Raw genomic sequence first — 23,435 nt, 5'->3', positions numbered from 1 at the left:
AAAGGTAAATGGGAGAAAATATGGAATCACATACCACTCTTTGGTGCTGCTAGGCAAGAATTTTAAACTGAGTTTAGTTCACCATCGTGGACTTAAGGTCCATATCACCTCAGGGAGACAAGTAGAGTGGGAGGCATCCAAAAGGTAGGTGATTCTTCTCCCCTCTAGTGAAGAATACAAGGTCAATTTACAAAAAAGCACCAGCAGCAAATAATTGGAAAATTAAATTCATAAAACTTTCATAATAGCGTCAAAATAAAGAAAATACTCAGAAATAAATTTAACAAAAATTGTATAAGATCTCTACATTAAAAATTATGAAATACATGTAAGAGAAATGAAAGAAAACCTAAATAGAGAGATATACCACATTCATGGATTGGAAGATTCAAGATTATTAAAATACTATTCTCCCCAAATGGCTCTATAGATTCAACATAATCCCAATCAAAATCCCAGTAGGCTTTGGTAGAAATTGAGATGTTGGTTCTAAAATGACATAAAACGCAGAGGACCTAGAATATATAATTTCCCTTTAATTTGACAAAGAAGAAAAACGTGTTGGGAAGCTCACCTAATTTCAGTGTAATATTTACATACGAATCAACAAATGGATCAGTGGTATAGAATAGAGAATCCTGAAATAGATCTACATATATATGGTCAACAGATTTTTAATAATGGTGCCAAGGCTATTCAGGGGAAAGAAAATTCTTTTTTAAAAATGGGATTGGAAAAACTGGATAAGGGAAATAAGTGAACCTCGACCCCACCTTATACCGTGCTCAAAAATTAATTCAAAATCATTCTAGACATAAATGTAAAAGTTGAAACTGCAATGACTCTAGAAGAAAATATAGAGAAAATATCTCTCTGACCTTGGAGGAAGCAAAAATTTCTTGTAGTTGACAAAGACATATATAATAATCATATAATCCATTAATTATAAGAAAAATAAACTAGACTTCATCAAAATTTAAAACTTCTGCTCATCAAAAGATACTAGTAAGAAGATTAAAAGTAGCCAGGTTCAGTGGCTCATACCCATAATCCCAGCACTTTGGGAGGCTGAAGCAGGGGGATCACTTCAGGCCAGGAATTTGAGACCAGCCTAGGCAACATAGCAAGATCTCATTTCTACAAAAAATGTTTTTAAAATTAACTGGGTATGATGGTGCATGTGTAGTCCTAGCTACTCAGGAGGCTGAGTTGGGAGGATTGCTTCAGCCCAGCAGTTGAAGGTTACAGTGAACTATGATCGTACCACTGCACTCCAGCCTGGGCAACAGAGTGAGACCCTTTCTCTAAAATAAACAAAGAAATAATTTTTATGTCATCTGAAACTAAGATCATACTGAAATTTTCCCTCAGTGTCTCCAGAATGTCTTTTTTGAATGGTTTGCCCAATGTAGTATCTCATTTAGAACCACGTGTTATGGCCCTTCAGTATTTTTTTTTTTTTTTTTTGAGACAGAGTTTCACTCTTGTTCTCTTGTTGCCCAGGCTGGAGTGCAATGGCATGGTATCGGCTCACTGCAACCTCTGTCTCCTGGGTTCAAGCGATTTTCCTGCCTCAGCCTCCCAAGTAGCTGGGATTACAGGCATGTGTCATACCTAGCTAATTTGTCCCATAGAATCTCATCTTCTGGATTTTGTGGCTATTTTTTCATGGTGTTGATTCATTCATAAGGTAAAATTTATATACAGTGAAATGCATCTTATGGGTACAATTCAATGAGTTTTGAAAAGTGTGTACATCCATGTAACCACCACCCAGATTAAGACACAGAACATTCCCGTCACCTCAGAATGTTTCCCGGTGCCTTCTTCCTATCCCTCATACAGTAACATTGTAATAATTTCTATTGCCACATATATGTTTACCTGTTCTGAAACTTCACAGAAATGGAATTATATATTATGTATTTGTTTGTTACTGGCTTTTTATCATTTAATTTTTTTTATTCATCCACACCCACTGCATGTGTCAGTATTTCATTCCTTCTTGTTATTGTGTAGTATACGAATATATAAATATATCACAATTTATTTTTGCAATCTCCTGTTGATGGACATTTGTATTGTTTCCAGTTATTAGCTATTATGAATCATGCAACTATGTATATTATTATACAGGTCTTTTGTGGACACATCTCCATTATTTTTGGGTAAATATTTAGGAATGGAATGTTGGTCAGCTGTAGGCTCCATTTTACAAGAAACTGCCAAACTGTCTTCCATTCTACACTGTTGTTTGCAATGTATGAAAGTTCTGGTTGCTTCCTATCCTAATCAACATTTGGTGTGGGACTACAGGAACATGCCACTACACCTGGTTGATTAAAGAAAATTTTTTGTAGAGACAGGGTTTTGCTCTATTGCCCAGGCTGGTCTTGAATTCCTGGCCTCAAGTGATCCTCCCACCTCAGCCACTCAAAGCTCTAGGATTATAGGTGTGAGTCGCCACGCCCGGCCAAAATTTGTTAATTGGTAGTTGGCAGTTGTTGATGGAAAAGAAAAAGCAGGTTACAAGCAATGTACTTTTTGATGTCTTTGGTATTATCACAGGCAAATAAATTATATATGTATATATATTATGTATATTATATTATGTATTTTAATTATATGCATATAATGTATATGTATAGAAAGAGATACAGTAAGGAATATAAGTTTTTCTATTAACATAGGTAACCCAAGGTAGGGGATATGATATTTACATTCTCTTATTTGTGTTTTCTAACTTTCCACCAGGCACATACACTGTTTCTATAATAACATGTGCTGGTTGAAAATGTCAGACTCTGAAATTCAATGTTTTATAATATAGGGTGATAGACAAGAGGGATGGATAGAGCAAGAAGAATGAAACTTAATAGGGTTAGTTAGAGCCCTACTGAGTGAATCTCTTGTTGGGTATTTTCCATGCACTGTCTCGTTTCATTCTTACAATAAACCTATGAAGTATCATTTTTCTATTTGTACAGCGCTAATAAGGCTATAAGTTAGCATTTGAACATAATATAATCTGACCTCAAAACCCATGCTTTTTTCCCTCACTTATACATACACACTTTCAGGTTAATAAGTTCTGTTGCTAAACATTTATGTAGTATTTACTATGTACCAGGCACCATGTTAAATGTTCTACATGAAGCACCTCATTTATACTTCATGACAATCCATATAAAGATACCATTATTATTATCCACATTTTACAGATAAGAAAACTGAGGCACAGAGACTAAATAAGCCTAAATTCCCACAGCTAGTAAGTGGCAGAACCAAGAATTAAGCTCAGGCCACCTGATTCTCCAGCTTCTACCCAGTACACTCTACCGTATTCCCATGCTTTCAACGCATTCCCAAATGGAGCAGGGGAGAATAAGCACCAGCAACCAACAAAGGAGACATCGACGCCAAAGGTCTACCATAAAGTTTTTCACGGTGACATCCTTGCTTACCTGTCCAGGGCCATGCTGGTTGGCATACTCCTCCCAAACCCGCGGACCCCCATCTGATGGAAATATGGAATGCAAGAGAGGTTGGCAGCAATGATGGCCAGGGAGTCAGAAGGGCTCACAAAGAAGCCATTTTGGCCTAGGATCATATAACGGTCCTGTAGGAAGGAATGCGTAAAAATGATCGGACAGAAGCATCTGCTAGCAGCCCATTCCCATAATCATCACAATCCACTTTACTGCCATCTTATATTTAACAATCTAACAACTTGAATGAGGCCAAAGAGAACATGGGAAACATTCTTCGAAATCTCTGAGTACCAAGGGCCCAGAATCTTGACACACCAGGAATATGTTCCACCTGTTGAAATGTGGCTCAAGCTTTAGAAGTCCCCAAATACCTAACTCTTTCTTTCTCCCAAACATAATAGAGAACACTGGTTCTTGCAGAAATAGCTGATTTCTTAACTTGGTGCTTTCAACACCAGCCATAAATAAAGATTTATTGAATAATATATATTTTTAAATAAACAACCTTTGTATGCCATAACGTAAATCTGGAACTAAGAAAAGTAATCGCTATTTAATTGCAATACTTAGTCATTAAACAGAAGGGCAGATGCAGAGCCAGTTAGGGCACACATGTCCCATACATGTTAGCTCCAGATGTGTTCATTAATTCTCTGCTTTCCAGTGAGTGCATGGCTCATTATATGATCAAAGGGTCAGCAGACAGAGAGCTTTCCTACTTACCCCATCAGCATCAAATGCAGCTCCAAATCCATATTCTCCTCCTTTCATTGCTTCCAGAAGAGTCGTTGCATATGTCAGGTTTGGGTCAGGGTGCTGCCCTCCAAAGTCTTCCAGGGGAACACAGTTTATTGCAGAATTGGCTGGGGCCCCCAGCTCATCACACAGAACTTTTCTCACATAAGGTCCCATAACTAAAAATAGATACACAGCAATATTAAATATTTGCAGAACCTTCTCCCCAGAGTATTTTGTTCTGAATAGTACAGGAAACACCATTTAATAACCCAGAAGAAAAATATAAATTTACAATCGTTTTAAAGATACAATATAGAACAATATTTGCTTGAACTACTATTTATTGAGCATCTACTATGTGCCAGTTACTGTGGTAGGAATACAGAAGATGTATTCAATCATCTAGTTCCATAAATTTTTTCACCTGAAATTTTTCTAAAAGGTTGCCAGAAAGAAATCAGCTACATAATAATGATTCATTGCCTGTTGCTTTTCATGTATTAAAAGCTTTAGCTGAATATATGCAAAAGCATTAAAGGGCTCTAGCAATGTTCTTTGTCTCTGCAATCATTTGGACTCTGCCAAGTATATAATTAAACACTATAAACCACCGAAGCATATAAAAACAAGCACATTTTACCAAAATACATGCCAAGGAATAGTATTTTCCAGTTCAATGAACATTATGGAGTATGCAATATGGAGCTGCTCTGCTAGGAAATGAAGGGATCATATTGAAGGGATGCAAAGCACATAGTTTCTACATTCCTGGGCTTGTAATCTAGTAGTGGGATGAGTCAAAGCTGCAAATGAATGACTGCAGTGGTAAGACTAAACAATGCACATTGATGAAATAATTATATCCAATGGCTTCAGAGAAGCAATAACCACACATAAGGCTTCAAGGAAGAAGCAGCATTTCTGGTGGAACTTGACGGAATAATATAAAGTTGGCAAGTGTTTGGGTTTAGAGTGGGAAGCCCATCTAAATCGAAGGAACATTATGAGCAAGGGAACAGAGCCTGAGGTAGAACATAAGGCACATTTGTGGAACAGCATGTGATCCTCCTAGCTGAAATATCTGAAAGATATTGCTTTCCACTTATTTTCCACCAATACAACACACAATCCTCCAATAGTGAACATCTCTTGATTGTGCCTGCCCAGCACACATTTCCTCTTCCTCTGGATACAGCATTTGGGATTTCTTTGGAGAAAAACTCCCTTCCCCATCTCAGTTCATGGGGTCTGGGTATGGCTAAATCCCACCTCCCCAAGGCTAAGGAGGTGACCTAGGTCTGCGCAATCAGCGTCCTCCATCTTCTAGCCAGAGCAATTGATTCAAAGATGGACATACAATATAAACCAGGCAATGAGGCTGAAACCCAGAAACATTGCTCATACTATTTTGAAAAAAAAGCAAAGCTGTCTTCCCTGTAGGCCAGATAATGCTAAGGCAAGAACCTGAAAGTTCTTTTCCTGAGGAATATGATCAGCCCAACAAGAAAGAACAGAACAGCCTAGCCAGAAGCCCTTAGAGTAAGGCCCATGGAGAAGACCCACAGCAGGCTCAGAGCTCCCAGCAGATTTTTAGTGCCTCATTCTTAAATATGCCAGAAAGCCAAGGATCACCAAAATTTTGAGGAATGTATTTGAGATGAGGTGAAAATAAACAAAAAGCAAAGAGAAACCTGGAGGAAACAAAAATTATACAGGGAGAAGAAAACTTTTTAAAATATATCAGTAATATCCTAATAGAGATTAACAAGATAGAGTAGAATGGCTAAAATGGAAAAGACTGACAGTACCAAGTATTGGTGAAGATACAGATAAACTGGAGCCCTCATGCATTGCCAGTGGTGCAAATGGAACAGGCATTTTGGAAAATGATTTGGCCATTTCTTATAAAGGTAAACATACACGTATCATATGACTCAGCAATCCCATTCCTAGCTGTTTATCCAAGACAAATGAAAACATACAGACTTGTTCACGAATGTTCACAGTATCTTTCTTTATAATAGCCAACAACTAGAAGAAAAAGAAATCTAATTTTCATTAACCAGTGAATGAATAAACAAATTGTGGTATATCGACAACACAATAAAATTGTACTCAGCAGTAAAAGGAACAACTACTGATACATGCAACACCAAGAATGTATATCAAAATTATTATGCTGAGTGAAAGAAGCTTGAAGCAAAAGGTGACATATTGTATGCTTCCATTTATATAATTTTCTGGAAAATGCAAAACTATGGGGGCAGAAAGCAGATGAGTGGTTGCCAGGGGCTGGGGATAAGGGGAGAGGTTTGACTACAAAGGGCTGCAAAAAACTCTTTGGGGTGATGGAAATATTCAATCTTGATTGTGATAGTGGTTACATGACTGTATATGTTGGTCAAATCTTATCAAACTGTATACCTACCAGGAGTGAGTTTTACTGTGTATAAATTATACCTCAGTAAACCTAAGTTTAAAAAGATATGGTATCCATGAAACATAACTAGGATGCGTTTTTACAAGAGAGAATCTTTGGAACATACAAACAAAAGTTTTGGGAAATTAAAAATATAACGGTAGAACTAAAGGACTGGAAGATAAAGTCAAGGAAATTTCCCAGAAAGTAGAACAAAATAAAGAGATGAAAAACTGGGGAGGAGAAGGGGAAATAGAATAATTAAAGGATCAATTCAGTAGTAAAAATAACCAGAATGGTTACTAAATAGTAATTCAAAAACTTTTCCAGAATTAAAGGACACAAGTGTTCAGACTGAAAGGGTCCATCAGGTGTCCAATATAATAAAGATAGAGTCCCACACTAAGATCCATTATTGTAAAACAGAGGAACACTGAAGATAAGTCAAAGGTCCTAAAAGCTTCCAGAGAAGAAAAAGGAAAGACAATGGATTAAAAATCAAAATAGCACTGGATTTCTCAAGTTTAATATAATAGCTATAACACAGTAGAGCAATGCCCTCAAACTTCTGAAGAAAAATAATATCCAACTTAGATTTCCATATCAGTCAAATATTAATCAAGGGCAAGTGTAGAATAAAAGGCCTTATCAGATATACAATACACAAAATATTTACCTACCATGAGCTTTCTCTCACTGAGTTCCTGGAGAATGTGTTCCTCCAAAATGTACGAGTAAATCAAGGTGTCAGACAAAGAAACCAGGGAACAGGACATTTAACATAAGAGATATGTAAAAAGAATTACTACCATGGTGATAAAGGGAGATTTCATGATGACAGCATGCTCAGAGAGCAACCAGGGCAGAGTGGGGCAGATCAAAGTCTCCAGGAAAATGAAGTGAAGGAAGATTTAGACACTAGCGGAGAGCTTGAGGATTAAGAGTGGTAAACATACTTGATTAAAAGCAAGCAATGAGAAAACAAGATAATTGCTGTTTCCAAGGAAATCAAAAAGTTGTACTGTAAAGGAAATATAATTATAGCATATTGCATGGCTCAGCAGTGTTGTGGTAATGTAAACACTAGATAATGATCTTACCAAACTGGTGATATAATTAGGGAAGCATGCTAGGATTCCCTAACTGGTGGGTGGAAAGGGTGGGTGGAGAGGTGGGTGGTGGGTGGAGAGGGTGAAAAAGAGCTGCAGCTCCAGTTCTTGTAGTATGAATTCAGTAATGCTTAAAACTGAAAAATCAACAAGGGTCTGTATATTCATAATATTTAATGATAGGGAGATAAATACAAAAAAGAAACAGCTGAAAAAATGGAAAAATTTAACTCTGGAAGGTAACAAATTGGGGGAAGATAGGAGTTGGGTACAGATTTTTTTCACAATAAATCTTGAACTATTTATTTGACTGTTTAAACTATGCCATGCATATGATCAAATAAATAACAGTTTTACTATACTCCACACTTGAACATGCATAGCCTCAAACTCATGTGTTCAACTTTTATTTTCATTTACATCCAAAGACAGAAATAAGCGTCCTGAAGTTTTCCAGAGCATTCCAAATATCTGAACATACACATGTTGTGTGAATATCTATGAATCCAACTTTCCTCTTAACCTCTGAAACCCAACAGGTGTAGAGGTCTCAATATTTCCTGCCCACTGATTTGGAGAAAATCACAAGCTTACCTCCATGCATTGCGTCAACGCGAATCTTCAGTTGGCTGGGCCCAGTCAGCAAACTCTTGATGGCATGAAAGTCAAAGATGGTCCGAAGGAGGTTAAGATAGATATCCACTGGGTCCACTATCTCCACTAAAGATAGAAAAACAAAGGAAAATGTCATTGACTGTACCCATGAAAGATACTTGGAAGCATAAAAAGAATCACTACCTTAACAGCATGAAATTCTGGTCACAAGCCCATCATATCCCTACACATGATGTGGGAAGCAAAGTGCCCATTTGTTGACAAAAATCACAAATCAGGGCACAATCAAGATACTACAAGCTTTTCAGGTGCTCAATGGGTATAAATGATACCAAGTTATAAATTCTTCTTTGCAAGGAAAATATCAACCACAAGAATAAATTAAGATAAAAATGTGCCCTGTTACTCCTGCTCCCAGTTCCCCTCCCAAAAAAATGCACACAGCACTCATCTCAATGTTTAGAGGCATTTTGGCATATCCAGTTGCCTTTCTTGTGGGGGCTGGCCAAAGACTGACTCAGCTGGTATGAAACAAATCAGCAAGTGACCTCAGTAGTGACCCCTATTTTCCAAATGCCATTGTGCCTACCAGATTCGAGTGCAGAATTGGTGATGAATATATTCCTGGGTTTGCGTGAAATCTCATTCATGCCCAATCTAGCACCCAATTTCCAAGTGAACGGCAAATATCTAGAAGTTCTCATTAAACACAAATGCTTTCCAGTATCTAGCACCACCCAGTAACCAAGAATCCAAAAAGTTTTATTCATTTATGTGACATACCAAAAAGCTCAGAATACATTTTTCATACTTGTCAATCAGTGTATAATTAATGCTCAGAAAGTACTTTTCCAAGAAGTAGTAAATCAATTCTTTAGGTGCTAAAATTTGTCCAGGAGCCCTGCTTTTTTAAATTCATAGCTAAATTTTGAAACTTACGTATATTGTTTTCAGATTTTTCAAATACATACTACTTTGAAACCCTGAAATACTTTTAAACTTGCACTGAAGATATTACCAACCCACTTTCAATAATTTTTAGTAAATCCAGGTGTGATATTTAATGGATGAGATCTTAATATGCCATATAATATTATTCCTTCATCTGATCAAATACATATCTAAAAATATTTTTTCTTACACTTAAGTCAATGTAATCTATGTGTTCATTCAAATATAATTATATTTGTAACATGGATACTTTTAAATTATCTTTTTACATGAGGAGCATAATAATCTATGAAGTAATTAAAAATTAACCTGTATAAAGTGTACACCTAACAATGGTTAAAATGGTAAATTTTGTTATGTATATTTTACCACCATAAAAAATTAATCTGTAAGACAAAAGGTTATGCCCTGAGTACTTTGGAAGTTTTACTCAGTCTACATTATAGGATAATGTTTTTGACAATTTCATTCTGGCTCTTCAATTCTTGAACCACTTGCCTAAATACATTTGGTATTTACAATAGGTAACACACAGTACCAAACAAATGTGAAAAACGAGGGAACAAGAAGTCAGTAAAAATTGAAAGTTCACATCATATAGTTCATGCTCTTGACACTTTAAAGTGAAATGCAAAGGAATTATTTGTTCCTAATTAACTCAAGCTTTGCTCAACACTTGAACCAGCAAGAATACAGAACATAAATTATCCCAAATGATTATCTCCAAATTCTTGGAAGTCAGGGAATCTCTCTACCTATCTCCTGGTATCAGTAACATTTTTAGAAAACTCATTCAACTAGCAATGTGGCTGCAGCAATGAGCCTGAATGAGAGCCCACGAAGATTCGGGTCTCTTGGACAACTATAAAAATTGTGAAGATGCCAAAAATAAGCCTAGTCCTTCCAACCATATGTAATCAGCGTATTGAAATCATTTTGCTTAATATAATGTACCCCTTGCCTTTAATTGTCCAGCCATCCCATGCGTGTGCACACATATGCCTATGCATTCTCCCAGCTAGATTAGCAAAAGCAGGCACTGTTGCTTCCAGTGAGTATCATGGCTCTCTGTAAATTTCTGCTCATTACCTAAGCAAACAACTGACTCAAAACTTCTCAAGAAAGGTTTGGTAACATTGGGCAAATACTGTGACCCCCACACAATCCATTTTAATCTTTTCTCTATCCCTAAAATATCACATGGACACAACCCAGGTATTTCCTCTTTTGGGCTAAGTTAAATTACTTCTAAAATGAGGATACCATCTTAACACAAACTGCATTCAAGCTTATAGAAGCACTAAAAAAGTAAAACATGTTAGATCTATTGCTATTCTATGCCTTCTAGGAAAAAGCAATATGATAAAATATAGGGGGAAAATGTTGTAGACATACATGTTATTAATGTTGTCATATGGTCTAAAATTAATCTATAAAACAAAAAGCTATCTTCTGAATACTGTAGAAGTTATATTTGCTTTACAATATAAGATAATATTTTTGACAATCTCATTTTGGTTCTTTAATTTTTGAATCACTTGCCTAAATATATTTGATAGTTACTGAATTCCTTTGTAAAATCTCCTAACACGGTGCTTGGTATAGGGCAGGTGATCAATAATTATGCATTCAATAAGCTGATGCATAATTATTCCAAGCTTGGTTATGGCTTGGAAAAGAAACTCCTACCTTTCATGAGAAATTTAATAACCCATTGACTTGTTAGGTTTCTTCTTAACTAAGGCATTCCAGCATCTTCACCTTAATTGCTTAGACAAGTTTTGGCAATTCACAGCCTATTTTTGGAATGCTATAATGAAGTCAACCATAAAACTTTTCCTATGTTGAAAATGATATCGAGTTTGGGAAGTGGTTTTTGAAAGTTTCCAGTTCTGAATATCTTGGCTGCTCTCATGTCTTCTCTCTACACCATATTAAGTTTACACACATTTATCGAGTCACCCCTGAGATTAACAATGCAATAATTTTCATGAGTTTACTTCCCTACAGAAAAGTCAGCCCCATCCACATAGTTACTCTGACTTCTTCAAAATAAAATCTCTGTTACCTCTGAATGGTTTGAATTTGTTCTCTAGGTCAAATTCTTGTCTTCCTAGTCGAGATAGGTCGATTCGGAGATCAGGACATATAGCATATTCCTCAATCGTTTTGCTGATTTGGTAGATTTTGTCTGAGACAACATCGGGTGCAGGACCTAAAATTTGAACACCAAAAATACATGTTTTTGAAAGTCTCGTGAGTTTCAAGCAGGGAAATGTTACCATCCTCCTCCACCAGGCAGAGAAAGATTCATTTGTTCTCTAAACAATGATCAATGGTTCACAGTTCAATTAGCCTTGATATTTCTTATACTGTACTCATCCACTACGGGGGAAATTTGATCAGCCTCACCTGTTCTATGTAGACTAACAACCCATATGTTTGTTTGTTTGTTTTAATCCACTTCTAAGCAATGACACATCTTTCCTAAAAATAGTTTCACACCTGCCAGGGAAACCTGGTTACGTAATCAGCTTTATTCAGGTTATGAGACACAAACAGGATATGCATTTGACAGAAGTGAGGGATTCCAGATTTCCATGCAGCTTCCCCAGTGCATCTAGAAGAGGAAACTATGCTTTCTATTCCCAGCTCTGCTACCTAATTGATGTGTGAGCTTAGCAGGGTAAGTTAATTATTTTCCCCAACTCACAATCTCTAGTCACTTCCAAAATGAAGCTCAACTAAAAATATATGATGCATTTCCTCGGAAGACCAAATTGACAAGTAGTATTAGACTTTAAATAAATTGAACATGAAATCAATACTTGTTCACCTTTTGGGGTTTTGCTTTTTTTTTTTTTACCTTGTATATCTTAATGCAAGCCATTTCAGATTTTTTTTTTTGCAACAAGGTTGAGAAACAAATAAGTAGATTGAAAGATCTAAAGTATAAATGATCGCTAGATATATAGATAGCTTTCTGTATGAATCTTACTTGTCAACTATACTGTAACTTTCTACTGAACAAAAATTGTTTCTTGATTTTTAGAATATCTCAATCCTTAGAACTGCATTGTCCAATACAATAGTTACTTGTCACATTTAGCTGTTGAGCACTTAAAATGTGGCTAGTCAAGTTGAGGTATGCTGCAATTGTAAACGCACACCAAATTTTGAAGAGTTAGTAGAAAATGCAATCGATTGCATTAATAATTTTTATATTGATGACATGGTATAATAATATTTTAGATATAGTAGTTTAAATAAAACACAATGTGAATTTCACTTGTTTCTTTTCACTTTTTTAATGTGGCTACTAAAAATGTAAAGTATGTATGTGACTCACAATATTTTTCTGTTGGACAACGCTGCCTTAGAGTGTAGCACCATCACCGTATTCCAATACATGCTCATAAAAAAGAATAGCAATAGTCCTATTCTAGTAAGTGGGAGAGAAGACAGCCCAGAAGATTTTACCAACAATTTTCTTGTTGTGTGGGAAAAGTGAAGTCCTCAAAGAAATAAACATAGCCCTTTGCTTCACTCCTTACCATTTTTTACCCTTCACAAAACTTAAAGAATAGGTAGTCTTGTTTCGTTTTTGCATTATTTTATGCTTGCCAGATTATAGAATGCATGAATATCTCCCTCCACTCCCTATACCCCAGGCACCATACTATATTCTTTGGCTGTGTCCATCATTTTCAAGTCCCTGAGTTTTAATGCCAAAGCACACTGATTTCCAAAAGTAAAGCAAGTACTGTCTCTCTAGATAGTTGTCTATGATGCCATTCAACCATCCATGCTGATAACTTCAGAGTTCATCAACAACTTCTGAATTCCTTTTCAATTTCCAAGCTCCTTGATATCTTCCACTCCAATGACTTTCACCATATGCACACCAAAAATATGTACAATTATAATATATATTAAAATAATTGTTTTTTAAAGGATACAGCAAATCTACAGGCACTCATATAAAAATAAATTTTAAGATGCTAAAAAAGAATACCCAGAGATTTTAAAGTGCATAAAATAAATAAATGAAAAATGGAAAAGCTAAAAAGCTTTTTAATTTGAGGTAGTCCCATTTATTTGTTTTTGCTTTTGTAGCCTGAGCTTTTGATGTGATATCCAAGAAATCATTGCCAAGGCCAATGTCAAATAACTTTTTCCCTATGTTCTCTTCTAGGATTTTTATGGCTTCAGATCTTATATTTAGTTCTTTATTCATTTTATTTCTGTGTATAGTGTAAGATAAGGGTCCAATTTCATTCTTTTACATTTTTGTTTTCCCAGGCACCATTTATTGAAGAGGTTTTTTTCTTTCTCCATTATGTCCTCTTGGTGCCCTGGTCCAAAATTACTTGACTATATATGCCTTGATTTATTTCTGGGCTCTCTATTCTGTTCCATTGGTCTATGTTTCTGTTTTTATGCCAGTATCATACTGTTTTGGTTTTACTTTAGCTTTGTAATATAATTTTAAATCAGCAAGTGTGGTACCTCCAACTTTTTTTTCCTCAACATTGCTTTGGTTTTTTGGGGCTCCATACAAATTTTAGTATTGCTTTTCTATTTCCATGAAGAATGTTATTGAAATTTTGATAGTTTTAATGAATGTTTTAATAATATTAATGTTTTTGATCCATGATCAGTGAGCACAGGATATCTATTTATTTGTGTCTTATGTTTTATAGTTTTCAGTATACTTTCACCCCTTGGTTAAATTTATTCCTAAGTATTTTTTTGATGCTATCATAAATGGCATTGTTTTCTTGATTATTTTCAGCTGGGTCATTATTTATGTATAGAAATGCTACTGATGTTTGTATGTTGATTTTGTATCCTGCAACTTACTAAATTCATTTATTAGTTCTAAAAATTTGTGTGTGTGTTTGTGTGTGTGTGTGTGCATGTGTAGAATCTTTAGAATTCTCTATATATAGGATCATATCATCTGTAAATAGAGATTATTTTACTTTCTCCTTTCCAATTTGGATGACTTTTATTTATTTTTCTTGTCTGATTGCTCTTGCTAGTACTTCCAAAACTATGTTGAATAGAAATAGCAAGAGTGGGCATCCCTGCCATGTACTAAATTGTGGAAAAGTTTTCAGTTGTCCCCAATTGATTATGATGTTAGCTGTGGGTTTCTTATAAACGACCTTTATTATGTTGAGAAACTTTCCTTCTATACCTAAAGTGTTAAGAGTTTTTGTTAAGAAAGAATGCTGAACTTTGTAAAATGCCTTTCCTGCACCAGTTGAGATGATCATGTGGTTTTTATCTTTCATTCTGTTTAGCCAGTCTTGCATGTCAGGGATAAATCCCACTTGGCCATGATTCATAATTTCTTTAATGTGTTGTTGAATTTGGTTTTCATCAATATTTATCAGAGATATTGGCCTGTGGTTTTATTTTCTTACAATATGTTTGTCTGGCTTTAGGTATCAAGGTGATGCTGGCCTCACAAAATGTGTTTGGAAGTATTCCCTGTAGCTCTAATTTTTGGAAGAGTCTAAGAAGTGTTGGTAATAATTATTTGAATGTTTGATAAAATTCAGCCATGAAGCCATTTGGTCCTAGGCTTTTCTATTTTGGAAAGTTTTTAATCACATCTTCAATTTCTTTATTTGTTGTTGGAGTGTTCAAACTTTTTGTTTCTTCCCAATTCAATCTTGTTGGGTTAGTTTTTCTAGAAATTTATCCATTTCTTCTAGGTCCTCCAATTTGTTGGCATAAAATTGTTCATAATAATCCCTTATGACCATTTTTATTTCTGAGGTATCTATTGCAATGTCTCCACTTTCATTTCTGATTTTATTTATTTGAGTCTGCTTTTTTTAGTGAATCTAGCTAAGAGTTTGTAGATTTTATTTTTTCAAAGAACCAACTTTTGATTTTATTTATATTTTCTATAGTTTTTCTATACTACATTTTATTTGCTTCTGTTCTGATCTTCATTATTTCCTTCCTTTTGCTCACTTTGGGTTTAGTTTGTTCTTTCTTTAGCTCCTTGGGGCATAATGTTAGTCTACTTATTTAGATCTTTTTCCTTTTTTAATGTAGGCATTTATTGCTATAAACTTCTCTCTTAGAACTGACTTTGCCGCATACTGTAGGTTTTGATACATTGTGTTTCCATTGTCATTAATCTCAAAATATTTTTTAATTTCCCTCTTGATTTCTTCTTTGACCCATTAGTTCATCATAAGCATGTTGTTTAATTTCCACATATTTGTAAATTTTCCAAGATTCCTCTTGTTATTGATTTTTAGCTTCACACCATTGTGGTTGGAAACAATACTAGACATGATTTCAATCTTTTTGAATTTTTAAGGTTTATTTTGTGGCCTAACATATGGTCTATCCTGGAGAATGTTCTATGTATGCTAGAGAAGAATGTATATTCTGCTGTTGTTGGATGAATGTAGGTCTGGTAGGTCCATTTGGTCTGAAGTATAGTTCAAATTTAGTGTTGTCTTGTTAATTTTTTTGTCTGGTTGATCTTTCCATTATTGCAAGTGGAGTACTGAAGTCCCCTATTATTGTTATATTGCTGTATATTTCTTCCTTCATGTCCACTAATATTTGCTTTACATATTTAAGTGCTTCAATGTTGGATGCATATATGTTTACAATTGTTATGTCCTCTTGATAAGATGAACTCTTTGTCATTAAATCATGACCTTCTTTGTTTCTTGGAACAGCTTTTTACTGGAAGTCTGTTTTATCTGATATAAGTATAGGCATCCCTGCTCTCTTTTGGTAACTGTTTTCATGGAATATCTCCTTCTATCCCTTTACTTTCAATATATGCCTATTCTTAAAGTTTAAAAATGGGTCTCTTGTAGGCAGCATCTAGTTGGATCTTGTTGTTGATCCACTCAGCCATTCTATATCTTTTGATTGGAGAGTTTAACCCATGTACCAGCAACGTTATTATTGATAGAAAAAGACTTACTCCTGCCATTTTGCTAATTGTTTTCTGGTTACTTTGTAGATAATTTGTTCTCTTCTTCCTCTATTGTTGTCTACCTTTGTGGTTTGGTGGTTTAGTTTTCTGCTTTGTCGTTACAATATTGTTTTTTAAATATTCAACATGAATACACTTTCTTGTTTGGATAACGTGTAAAACGTCTACAAGGAGGGATAGATAATAAGTTTTCCCTTCAGAATGCACTGCTTTGCCTGGGATGAGGAATAATTTATAATGGTAACTGTTGCTGGTTAAAATTTGGCTCCTACCCACATTCATGTAAACTCAGTGTTCTAGATTAAAAGAGATTTAAGAGACTTGCCAAGCAAATGCATGACATCCTTAGATGTATCCTGATTTGAATAAAACAGCTATAAATAATAATATTTTGGGGATTATTGAAAAATTTGACTATAGATTAGTTTTCAGGTGATATTGGAGAATTAATGTTATTATTGTTAGGTATGTTAGCACAGTCATGCAGCAATGTGTCTTTCCTTTTTAGAGATGCATACAAAAATATTTGGGTGTGAAATGTTCTCATGCTATAATTTGCTTTAAAATTCTTCAGAAAAAAAGATAAGCAAAATAGAAAAACAAGATAATTTCTTGTTTTTCTTATTCTATTTCTTATTCTCCCTATTTTTTTGTGTGTTCAATTTTTAAAAGAAATTTACTCCATACATATATCCCACCCCCTCCACTAAGGACCCCCAAACTATAGATTGCTGTGAATATAAGAAAAAGTGAAACAATTCTATGATTTTGAGAGAAAGTCAACACTGTAGGAAAATGAGAGCCCAGGATTTGGGCTAAAAATCATTAATCTGACCCTGATCAACCCTGTGGCCTTCAGCAGTAACTCAGCCTCTCAGGCCTTTGATTTGTTCATTTGTAAAATGAGGGTCATTGTCATTTAGACAACGACCTTCAGGGTATGTTTTAATGTTAAAATTCAGAATCCTTCCATATCAGATAAGCATCAATTATTCAATAGTTTATGCTGAAGAGTACAGGGGACCAAGAGACCACCCAAATGGGTTCATGAGCCCATCATGCCACTTCTTCGTTGGATCTCTTTGGGCACCTCACTGAATTTTTCTGAGCTAGGTCCTCTGCACCTTGCTTGTCTATCATCAAAGGGTCACTGTGAGACTATAATAATATAAGAGGAAAGAAATCATGATTATTAAGGCATATGCTGAACCACATACCTCCATTGGCAACATTAAACTTCACTCCAAACTCTCCCCCTGGTCCTCCAGGGCAGTGGCTGGCTGTTAGAATGATTCCACCAGCTGCCTTGATCTTCCTGATGATGCAGGAGACTGCAGGTGTTGACAAGATGCCATTCTGTCCAATAATCAGTCGTCCAATCTAAACCATCCAAAAAAAAAAAAAATCAATCCAGTTGCTTGGGATTAAAGGCATTTCAACAGGAAAGTGCCCCAGGCTCTGTTAACATACAACCAATCACTTGATAAAAGAAACAGAGTAGGCTTTAGATTAGGGGAGGCAGGGTAGGGGGAGCACTGACATTGTCTCTCCTATCTAATGTCTCTAAGACCATTTGGTGCACCTGCATCTAGTAGTCAATTATTAACCTGTAAATAGGATATGCCTCATTGATCTTCAGTAGTTTGAAACATCTGCTTCTGATAATCGAGGGGTTAGCTTGAATCACACAAGAAGTTCTTAGTTTGCTACTGACTCAGAAACTATGCATGTGGACATGCTAGAGATTACAAGAAAAAAGAAATGGAGTGCTTCTCTGCTTCTTCTGCTTCCTGTAACTTAGAACAAGCTCAGAGAGCAAGGGGACTGATTTAGTACAACCTCATCATCTGTGGGCATATTTTAACTGTAATCTTCAGGAATGACTTTTCTCCTGAAAGTAGGAATTCTCTTTCTGCTGTTAAGTGACAGCATGTGCTGGAGACATTGGAGAAATTACCCAGTCATGCTAAGCAGAGATCTGGAGGTCATCCATGGATGCAGCCAGATTCTTTCTAGAGCTACAAAACTGACTTTCTAAAAAGTCAGCAACACAGCGCTGAAGAACATTTATTGCTACACCTTGTTTTAAAATTGGATTCAATATCATCCAATCTAGTAGTTCTCAATATTTCTACAAAATAGAATCACTTACGAAGCTTTTTAAAACCCTAGTACTCAAACTGTATTCTAGACTGATTATATTGCAATCTCTGGGGTTGAGAGCCCAGCATTAGTAGTTTTAAAGCTCCACAGATAATTCCAATGTTCAGCCAAGCTCAGTAATAAAGCCCCCTTGTTACTCAAAGGGCTGGCAGCATGGGCATCACCTGCAAGCTTGATAGAAATGCAGAACCTCAGCTGGGCGTGGTGGCTCCACCTGAAATCCCAGCACTTTGGGAGGCTGAGGTGGGCAGATCACTTGAGGTCCAGAGTTCGAGACCAGCCTGGCCAAAGTGGTGAAACCCTATTTCTACTAAAAATACAAAAATTAGCTGAGCATGGTGGTGCACGCCTGTAGTCCCAGCTACTCTGGGGGCTGAGGTGGGAGAATTGCTTGAACCTGAGAGGCAGAGGTTGCAGTGAGCTAAGATGGCACCACTGCACTCCAGCCTGGGCTACAGAGTGAGACTCTGTCTGAAGGAAAGAAAGAAAGAAGAAAGAAAAAGAAAGAAAGAAAGAGAGAGAAAGAAAAAAAAGAAAGAGAAAGAAAGAAAAAAGAAAGAAAGAAATAGAAAGAAAAAGAAAGAAAGAAAGAAAGAAAGAAAGACATGCAGAACCTCAAGGCCCACCCAAGGCCTACCGAATAAGAACCTGTATTTTAATAAGATCCTCTCCTCTCTTCCCAGATAATTCATTTGATAAGTACTGATATAACCGACAAGCCAAAACAAACTTTAACATACAGTTCAACAACAAAGTTGCCCTGGCACCATCATTGCTAGAGGTCAGTCACTGGCCAAATATAACAATCAGCGAGATCAGGGGAAAAAAAGATACAGAAGAGATCAAAACACACACACACACACACACACACACACACACACACACACACACACACACAGCTCAAAAGCAAAGTGGCCTTGGGATGATTTAGTATGGAAATCCACAAGATCCCCAGGCTACATATTTTCAAGTAGAGGAGACAGATTATAAACAAATAAGCAATAATAATAATAATAGTTACTAGTGAGGTACATATTAGGAAGGAATTAGACTGCTATAATAGAGAATAAAGGATGTCAATTTTAATAATAATATAATAATAATAGCTAAGGGAGCTTAGATTTTATTCTAAGTACAACCAGAATCCATTGAAAGGTTTTAAACAGTGGAAGTGACCTGATTGCATTTTTAAACATCATGGGCTGAGCAGCCCAAATGGTCCTATTAAAAAGTAAGTCACATCAAGTCACTAAAACATTCCAATAGCTTTCCTTGTCCCCCACCAACCCAAAACAAAGCCAAAGTCTTCATTGTAGTCTACAAGGCCCTACATAATCTGACCTCCATCATGTACCATTCTCCATCGCCCTCCCGCCCTCCTTCTTCTGTTCCAGCCACAACGGAACAGAACAGCTATTCCTCAAACATACCAAACATGATCCTGCCTCAGGGCCCTTGCATTTTCTTTTTCCTCTGCTTAGAATACTTGCCCAGATATTAACATACCTGCCCTCTACTGTCTTTTGGGTTTCTGTTTCAATGTAAGCTAATCAGAGATAGCACCCTTGACAGCCCTATATAATACTATAGCCAGAAGTCCCTAACTTTTCTATTGTTTCCTATTTCCTTCACCCTGCTATAATTTTCTGGATCACATATATTGCCTTTAGCATTTTCCATATTATTTATTTTCCCACTGTATGTAAAGCCCAAGGACTTTTTTTCACTGCTCTATCCCAAGAACCTAAAATAAATCTGGCATGTGGTAAGTGTACAATAAATATTTGTTGAATTAATGAATGGAGAATAATGAACGTATGATGAATGGATTCTCTGGGAGAAATACCTTGAAGGGGGGCAAGAGCAGAAAGAGGAATATCAGATGGGAGACTCTTCGAGTCGAGTGTTGATAGAGTCTTGGACTAGGCTAGAGCCAACAGAAATGAAAATTAGTCATTTGGTTTGAGATACATTTTTGGAAGGAGGATGAACAGAATATGCAGGTGGACTGGAATATGGAAGGGAGGGGCTGTGGTAAATAGCCTCCAAAATGGCCCCAATGGTCCTTGCCTTTTGGCATTTGTGCCTTTTTGTGGTCCCCTCCCACATTGAACGATGCAGATCTGGGTAATCAGTATATATTGCAGAAGTGATTGTGTGTGACTTCCATGGTGAGGCCATAAATGGCATGGACACTTCTCCACTGCTCTCTTGGACAGCTTATTTTGGGAGAGACCAGCCGCCATGTCATGAAGACACTCAAGAAGCCCTGTGAAGAGGAAGCAAGGCCTGCCAACAACAGCCAGCACCAACTTTCCAGCCAAGGGACTGAGCCATCTCACAGTGGATCCTCCAGCCCCCACCAAGACTTCATATGACCAAACCAATACCAACATGTAACTGTGACCTCATGTGAGTCCCCAAGCCAGAATACCCATCTCCTGTCTCATAGAAATGATGGGAAATAATAAATATATGTGCTCACACATATTACCATCTAATTTTCTACATTATATGTTTATTTCCCCACTGTATATAAGATCCAAGGACTGTTTTTTTTTCACTGCTATATTCCAAGAACCTAGAACAAATCTGGCATATGGTAAATATACAATAAATATCTGTTGAATTAATTAATGGGAAAAAATAAATGAATGATGAACGGCTGCTCTGGAAAAAATACCTTGAAGAGTGGCAGGAGCGGAAAGAGGAGGATCAGATGGGAGGCTAACAGCCAGCACCACCTTGCCAGCCAAGTGACTGAGCCATCTTGCAGTGGATCCTCCAGCCCCCATCAAGCCCCAACTAAGCCACTAAGTTTCATGGTAATTTCTTACACTGCAATAAATAACTAATACTGGACCAGTGAGAAAAGGAGTCAAGAATAATCTCAGCTTTCTACCTTTAATAACTTAATGGATAGTGGTGCTATTAATCAAGTCAGGAAAGAGAAAGGACAATAATTACACCTATAATATTACCCAAAGTCATGATAAATTATTTTCCATATGCTCTTGCTAAAATTTATGTAGTCATTCAACTCATTTTGTTGAGTATCTACCAAGAAACCGGCAATATGGAAGAACCTTCTGATATAGAACTGAATATAATTTAGTCACTGCCCTCAAGTAATAAGTCTGGAGAATCAAGAATCTGAAAAATGTTTGTAGCTTTTGTTCAAAATTTTCTCTCAGCCATTTAAAGGGAAAATTATGAAGATTGTATAGTGGTGACAGACTGGGATAGCAGTCCACAAAAACTTAGGAAGCCCTTCCATAGCACAGAGTCAATGCTGAGGAACAGCTGCCCAGCCAGGGGCTACATTTTCCAACCCACCCTTGCATCTAGGTGTGGCCACATGGTGCATTTGGACAATGGGTGATAAACTAGTATGAGAATGAGAACAGAAGTAATGTGTGTTTCTTCTAGGCTGAGGATATCAGAAAACAGACATATCATCTCTACACTGCTTATTTCTCTTTCTACAGATTCAGTACAGGTAATCATGTGGCTCTAGGCAATGCGAGAGTCACAAGAGGGAAGGAAACTGGGTCCCCATCCCATTTGGTAGACAAGAGTCTTTGCCCACCAGGGACATCCTCATTGGACTATGGTGTGAGTGAGAAATAACATTCTATTGTTTTTAAGGCAATAAAAATTGCCTACATTTCAGGTTTATTTATTACAACCACCCACATTTTCTTAAGCAGTAGTGAAAGAAACATAAATGATAGTTTAATGCCAAATCAAAAATGTCAAATGCAAAATTATTTTATGCTATTACAGTATAAAATTATGTCCACTTTGGGGCAAGGACTTAGAAAAATGCAGAAATAAACATGTAAAGTTATTAAATAGGAACGATTATAGATACATTTTCATCTTATTAAATTTCAGTTATTTTTGAAAAGGTAATATACATTCTGTTTAAGAAGGTTAAAGTGAGTAATTACACTTGAATAAAGTTTCAACCTGAAATACTTTAGTTATAATTAGAGAATTAACAGAAGATTAAATTCTAGATATCTGGAAATTTTACCTATGTGAGATCTGCTCATTAACCCATCAATACCAGAGAGAAGAGGTATTGCTGGACATGGTCCTATCATCTGGGGGATAAGTACTGGAGGAGATGTGAAAGAGAGGGTGATGGGGCTTCTAAGGTAAGACGTGGAAAATTGTGAAGATATTTGTGTCCCTTATGGACACTCACCAAATGGTGACCTAGGCAGAGGAGGATTTTAATAATAGGATGACCAGTTCTGTGGATGTCAATGAGTGGCTTTCCCCCAGCCATTCCTGTCATTGTCTAATGGGCTCATGAGCCAAGTGGCTGATATGGTTTAGATGTTTGTCTCCTCCAAATCTCATATTGAAATGTAATCCTCAGTGTTAGCGGTGGGGCCCAGTGAGAGGTGTTTGGATCATGGGGGCGAGTCCCTCATGAATGATTTAGCACCATGCCCTTGATGATAAGTGTGTTCTCGCTCTGAGTTTACATGAGATCTGCTTGTTTAAAAGTATGTGGCACCTTCTCTTTTGTTCTCTTGCTCCCACTCTTGCTGTGTGATATGCCTGCTCCCACTTTGTCATCCGCCATGTGTAAAAGCTCCTGAGGCCTCACCAGAAGCCAAGGAGATGCCGGCACCAGGCTTGTACAGCCTTCAGAACCATGAGCTAAGGAAACTTCTTTTCTTTGTAAATTACCCAGCCTCAGGTATTTCTTTATAGCAATGCAAGAATGCTGTAATACCATGGCCGTGATGGCAGGGATGAAGGCTATGCATGGGCTTAACAACATGGACATTCACTCACCAAGGCTGACCTGGCTATGGCCACTGCAGAGTGCCTACTCTACCAGCAGCAGGGACCAACACTGAGTCTCCTTATGGTACCATTCCCCAAATGATCAGCCAGCTACCTGGTGGTAGATTGGTTAATTTGGGCCACTTCCATCATGGAAGGTG

At 36.7% G+C, this 23,435-nt stretch overlaps 1 protein-coding gene across 1 annotated transcript in view; it reads right to left on the bottom strand.

The window, feature by feature from the left end:
• The window catches only part of PGM5 (phosphoglucomutase 5), a 178,406-nt gene that overhangs the window by 138,280 nt on the left and 16,691 nt on the right, over positions 1-23,435 (bottom strand). The window contains exons 2-6 of the mRNA XM_055091871.2: positions 17,523-17,685; positions 11,392-11,538; positions 8,352-8,477; positions 4,215-4,405; positions 3,465-3,619 (exon numbers count right to left, since the gene is read on the bottom strand). Coding sequence (XP_054947846.1) covers positions 3,465-3,619; positions 4,215-4,405; positions 8,352-8,477; positions 11,392-11,538; positions 17,523-17,685 — 782 coding nt within the window. The remainder of the gene's footprint in view (positions 1-3,464; positions 3,620-4,214; positions 4,406-8,351; positions 8,478-11,391; positions 11,539-17,522; positions 17,686-23,435) is intronic.

The sequence above is a fragment of the Pan paniscus genome, chromosome 11, assembly GCF_029289425.2.
Source record: "Pan paniscus chromosome 11, NHGRI_mPanPan1-v2.0_pri, whole genome shotgun sequence".
NCBI lineage: Eukaryota > Metazoa > Chordata > Mammalia > Primates > Hominidae > Pan > Pan paniscus.
This window is presented reverse-complemented; position numbering and strand designations above follow the sequence as displayed.